General features: G+C 30.4%; 1 protein-coding gene across 1 annotated transcript; it reads left to right on the forward strand.

The window, feature by feature from the left end:
- The first annotated feature begins 105 nt into the window (after positions 1-105).
- On the forward strand, positions 106-1,313 carry LOC111399825 (beta-glucosidase-like). The gene is made up of 5 exons (XM_023027318.1): positions 106-283; positions 386-417; positions 616-718; positions 823-923; positions 1,122-1,313. The coding sequence occupies exons 1-5, from the start codon at positions 106-108 to the stop codon at positions 1,311-1,313; spliced, it is 606 nt and encodes a 201-aa protein (XP_022883086.1).
- The last annotated feature ends 5,062 nt before the right edge of the window (positions 1,314-6,375 follow it).

Below are 6,375 nucleotides of genomic sequence, written 5' to 3' on the forward strand. Positions count from 1 at the left end.
TCGCCAAAATCAAATGCATTAAATATATTAAAAGCGTTTACAACCTAAATCGATTGGATCTAGGGCATAACACTTACAGTAATAACAGGAGATTATCCACCATCCATGAGAAAAAATGTAGGAGAACGTCTTCCCATATTTACACCAGAGGAGGTGAAGCTAGTGAAAGGTTCATGTGACTTTTTGGGACTAAATTACTATACGTCTAATTATGCCGAAAATATACCTAAAAAGCGTTGTTCACGACCACATTATGACAATGATCGGCACGTTGAAGATCATAGTGAGTATTAAGACCCTTTCTTGAGTTCAGTTATATTTTTTTTATCTTGACATAAAGGAGACACTACATGAGGCAACATATTTACTTCTCATCCTTTTGTAGCTCATCGTAATGGGAAGCCAATTAGTGAACAGGTGAGTCATTAACGTTACCCTTCCGTGAGGAAAACAAAAATAGAAATTGGAATTTATTATTCTAATAATGTAGGCATATCAACAATTTATGGCGATGCATTGTCGTGTCATAGATTTGGAATACATATTTTGGTTACATAATTTCCAATGCTTACGTATATTCTAATGTTAATAACAATCTTTTTTACTTCACACCAGGGTGGCTCGTCATGGTTGTACATAGTTCCAGAAGGAATTTACCATCTCATGCTTCATATAAAGGAAAGATATAATAATCCCGAGATTTTCATTACAGAGAATGGTATATATACTCATATTTATTAGTTTATTTATTTATAGCAAGAATACATACTAATTTTTCGGATAATTTAATGGTTTACTGAAATCCTCCATGATCTTTTGTAGGGGTGGATGAAGTTAACAATAAAGCCATAACAGTTACAAAAGCTCGTATTGATAAAACAAGGATGAAGTATCACAGGAGCCATCTGGCATACCTTAAAAAGGCAATGGAGTAAGTCACCAATTTTTTCTTTTTCTTTTTTTTTTGGAATATACAATAGTTCAATTAGAAAAAAAAAATTGTAAGTTTTGAAATTAAGTAACTAATTTTCTTCTGTTTTCAGCCATCATGTGCGCGTGAAGGGTTACTTCATATGATCATTGCCTGATAATTTTGAATGGGCCCAGGGTTACAATTCTAGATTTGGCATTTTTATGTGGACTACGAGAATGGACGTTTGACAAGATTCCCAAAAACCTCAGCTGTATGGTGGATGAATTTCCTTGAAAATCCTAAGAATCCATGGAATAGACTTCCATTGAAGCTACAGGATGTTGAAACTGAAGAAGAACGACATGGTCCTGCAAAAAAGCCAAGAAGCGGCGTTGCTTAAAGTCAACAATTACTATTTTACTGCTTCCTTACTGAATTATATTGTTGAATAATGCTAGCATGGATGCATGCTTGATGTTCCTTTAGTTTCTGCCTTAATTCTCTCCTGAGAAGAGCAATAAATAAATGCTGTAACTTAATAGTCATTATGCTCAAATAATTGGAACCCTCTGAGGCTCCAAGTGTAACTCTCTTGTTTTCAGTTTGTGCAATAAAAGATTTGAGACCGGCTTGCTCGAATTGTAGTAAATTAGTATATTATTTTGTTCTTTTTAATTATTGAAAGTTGCTGCAGGCCTGCTAACCTTTGCAAAATGTATGAATTGATCTTGAACTTCCATATTTTGTTAGTGTCATTCTCTACCTTTCCAAATTGGTATTGTCACTAGTTCCATATCCCATAACCAGTTGAAACTTATGTAGAAGGATTTTATTCTGGTCATACCACTTGACTTATCTCATCATATGGGTAGTGATCGCTTAAATCCCGCAAGTGTATGGTATCGTAGTCAAATTATATGGTGTGAGAAAGTATCGCTTCCATGAAAACTAAGTACTTAATTTGATTTCAATTAATATTAACTTTAATCGAATAGCACAATTTTGATAATAACTAATTTAATATATAACTAAGGGTCCGTTTGATTCCAAATGTGGAAAAGGCAAAATAATTTCATGTAAGTTGGAAAAGAAAAAATCACCAAAATCATAGGAATGTATTTTCCATGAAATTGGTTAAAAACATGCTTGAAGTGTTTGTATTTTGGAATTCGAACTCTATTTTCACTTTCTTATCAAACAGTTAAAGTAGAAAACGAATTTCTTGATTGTGACATTTTTCATAGAATTCACTCCAATCAAACGGACACTAAGTGTAAATCTGTTAGACTACTAAAAAGGATTTATGAACTTGATGATCAATGTACCTACTTCATTTAATTATCTCTCTCTAGCGATCATAGACATATCCTCACATGTGAACCTATATATCTCAGTGAAGATTGTGAACGTGTGAATGCATCTAATCACTAGAACATATAATTAAATCATGCAAATCATATGTGTATATCTTTATTCCCTATAGGACTCTAATTGATCAATATCACATGCAAAAATCCTTATTCATCCTCTAGATCAAAATAAGAATCATGATCAATTCAATTAGGGATTAATTAATTGAAAGTATTAAAACAATAATAATCATTCAAGCTAAACAAGTAGGATTGTCAAAGTCTTGAAATTGAAATTAAACATCACTACATATCGTTCATCGCCATCCTAGTGACTAGAAAATCTAGTCATGCGTCATAAATTAATAAGAACAAAAGATGGAATATTGAGACATCACCCAACTTTTAATTATAGAAAGAAAAAAGAAAAATAATTTTGAACTTTTGAATTTCTTCAATGATTCTCAAGGAATCCTCGTATTCTTCCTCTTCGCGTAAAATCCAAGCAACGATCTTCAATATGCATATAAGATTTTGTATTCTTGTGTCGAGCTTTTTGTTCTCTCTCTAATGAATGATAACCCCTTTTTTTTAGTCATCAAAATTTGGTTAGAACGAGTCCGAATTGTTTCCCATGTAGAGAGTATGAATTGAATTAGGAAATAGAATTTTTTGTCGTTCGTCGCCATGTGATCACATGGTTATAATCACTACAATAGCATGTTTTTTTTCTTTTTGTGGGTTATGTTAAACCATTTTCATTGCCTGCGATTGCATAGAAGGCCCCTTGTGATTGCAAGGCATGCCTTATTTGCTCTTTGTTCAATTTTGTCGTTAAGTTCCTTTTCTCAATCAGCTTGATCTTATTTTCTCTATGAGCCTTACAACTTCCAATTTTTTCCAATTTGATTCACATCATCCACCATCATACAACCTTGATCTGTCTTGAGTTTTGAAGATAAGCAATTTAGTCTCTGAACTTTCACAATTGTTCTTCTTTAGTCCTCTTCAAACGATTTTTTCTCTATTTCTTCATCCTCCGTCCAACATCAAATTTTTTCATACAATAATCAAAATTTAACTAAAGTTAAGTAGCAATTCAATCAAAATGACTTCCAAACATCCACTTTCAAAAGCTTGAATGAGTTTAAGTATACACTTATCAAACACTCTAAGTTCCAACATTTGTTCGTCTCGACTAGAATTGTCTATTTAAGAAACAAACAAAAATAAAAATAACTTCGCTAATAGCTTTCCATATTGCCTCATGTTTTAAAATTCCCAGAGCAATTCATAAAAGACTTCTAAGATATGTTATCGAAACCATTTCCCACTTATCCAATACTTGAATGATGTGTGTCTATAGTTAATTCTATCACCACAAAATTTTAAGTTGATTATTTTTTTTTTACCTAAAATGGACATTTAGCTCCCATTTGGCCCCCTATTATTTCAAATTTTAATGGGTGGAATCGTATTTCTTTTGGAGAACGTATGGTTGAAAAAAAGGAAAAATTTTCAATTTACGTGTAATATTATTTTATGTAAGATTGTGTAATTGAAAATAGAATAGAGAAAAATAAAATCTAATTTAATGGGGGCCAAATGGGGCTTATTTCTTTTCTATCGTAAGATGCATACTCCAAACCTGCTCATTAATTTAACACCAGATGTATTTATTCTAATGGTTGAATTCATAACAATCATTCATTTCCCTGCTCAAGTTTGGTTAGGTTTAACCAATAGAAGTTACTATCTCAACTTGAGATGATTCTCCCTATATTTGATTATCTAAACCACCAAATTTCAACTAAATTAATAACCCTCATTTAAAGTCCAGCTTACCAAGTAAATGTCCAATGCTTAATCAGGCTTTCAATACGTCTTCCATTTCATACATTTGCTTTTTTTCATATTTGCTGTGTATTCTATTCTATGCACAAACTTTTAATTCTTTTGATTTTGTATTTTCAAATTATTCATTCGGTATTCTTATTGAGATCTTTTATAGGGTAGCTTTCGCTTATAAAGATATGCAACTTTTCGTTTTTTGGCCATGATTAGTATAATATCTTATATTGGGACAAGTGGTTGGGATTAAACTTCTAATTTAGGGTTCTACCTTGGTTCCACCTATTAAAAAGTGTTCTGCACAAATACTTACGTACGCGTAATAAATACCTAACTAGCTAATTTCCAACACCAACTTAACCACCCATAAACTATCCTCTCAAATGGCTCAAAGATTGTGTTCGGACAAAATCTGCAAGTATACAATATCGTTGACAAGTAATATAATTGATAAGTTGAGTTATCTTCACACAAGGAATAATTGCTAACTATGGTTTATCGGTTTCTATCAAATTCAATGTTGAAAACACAAAAAGGATGCGATGTCTATGGTTATCCTAAATTAAGTTATGAATAATGAAAAAAAAATTTTGGTTTTATCAAATGATGAGATGAATATATTGAATTTAAGAATCCACCTATTAATTTCTATTTTCAATTCTTGACTCAAGCAACTTATTGTTATCAAAATGTTCAAGAAAATCGATAATCCATTAATATCTAATATTCATTTTCAAAATATATTGACCCTATCCTTGGACTATCTCTGATGGCCTACACCAAATTTTATTTCGATTTATTTAATTACAAATTATATTATTACAAATATCATTAAATTAGATATTTTGTTTAATTAACTAAACTATTTCATTTATTAATAAATTGAAAAAAAAATATTAAACATAATACCACAAACTATAAAAATTACATTGAACACAAGAAAAATATCATATAACGAGAAAAGACATTCCGAAGTCCTAGATTATTGTTTTAGTTAAATGTTTTATTGTACTATAATTTATGTTTCTGATATATTTATGTTGTTCTAGTCTTAATTTATTAATTATCAAATTTGTAACTTTTGACTTTTTCATAAATAATTTTAATTTATTGTTGAAATAGTTATTATTTATTAATTGATTAAAATTTTTAAAAAATGTTAAATAAAATTAATCATCACATTAGAATAATTATAAATCAATTAAAATCTATTAATACTAAAATATTAAAGAGAGATGTAGATAGAAGGAACAATTTTTGTAAAGTGGAAAGAAGAGCAAAATCGGATTATTGAAAATTCTTATATTTGGTTACATCAAATTTGGTATAACACTATTCTTTACATTATATTTGACCCCTCCCCTTATTGGAGATGCTCTTAGCACGACTCGATTATATTCTTAGTCTAAATTCATATGCAAAGAAAGTATTCAATCACATAATTATCACTATGGATTGCACATGCCCTAAATATTTTTTCTAATACCTAATGCTTGCATGTCAAGTATGCAATGTTCTGCCTGTTTTGAGTCTCCTAACACTACAAATAAGAAACAAGTTATCTAATTGGTTGATAAGCAATCAAATAACACAATATTCATAATTAATCACAAACACAAGAAATAACTAAAATACGATAACTCTTGAATTCAAAATATAACTTAAAAGTTTTATCATCCATCAAGAGAAGTTTAGCCTAGCATAATTGTATCTATATTACACAAGAAATTAAGAAAAGATATCACCCAATTCAAAGATAGATGTAGAAGCTTGAGAAACAATTTCATGGGCATTTCCTTCGATTTGAGCTTTGAATCTTCAATTCTTTGTGTTAATTCTCTCTAGAAACTCTTATTCGGTATCACTTCAATGATAGAGTATGTGATAATAGCTTTCAAATGCATTTTGGATGGCTCTTTATAGGTTAAAAAGATGCAAAATATCATACTATAAAGAGTCAAAGTAAGAAAAATGGAAGAAAATTTTTTACAGTCATATAGACATGCGTATGCATGGTATAACTCGTGCATACGCATGGTAGAATGATTTTAGCTTAATGTATGTCCATGCATACACATGGTTTTAGCTTTGTGGCCCAATTGTGCAATTTGGTCCTTGAATTTTTTCATGTATGTTTCCTAGTTCTTCTTCATTCCTTTACAACTCGTTGCCTCTATTTTCATCCATTTGCCTCTAGAACTCTGGAATCTTTGTTCTTATGTCTAATCTATCTTTAGATTATTTGCCTTTCAATCCCTAAAC

The sequence above is a fragment of the Olea europaea genome, chromosome 9 (assembly GCF_002742605.1).
Source record: "Olea europaea var. sylvestris chromosome 9, O_europaea_v1, whole genome shotgun sequence".
In the NCBI taxonomy this organism is placed as follows: domain Eukaryota; kingdom Viridiplantae; phylum Streptophyta; class Magnoliopsida; order Lamiales; family Oleaceae; genus Olea; species Olea europaea.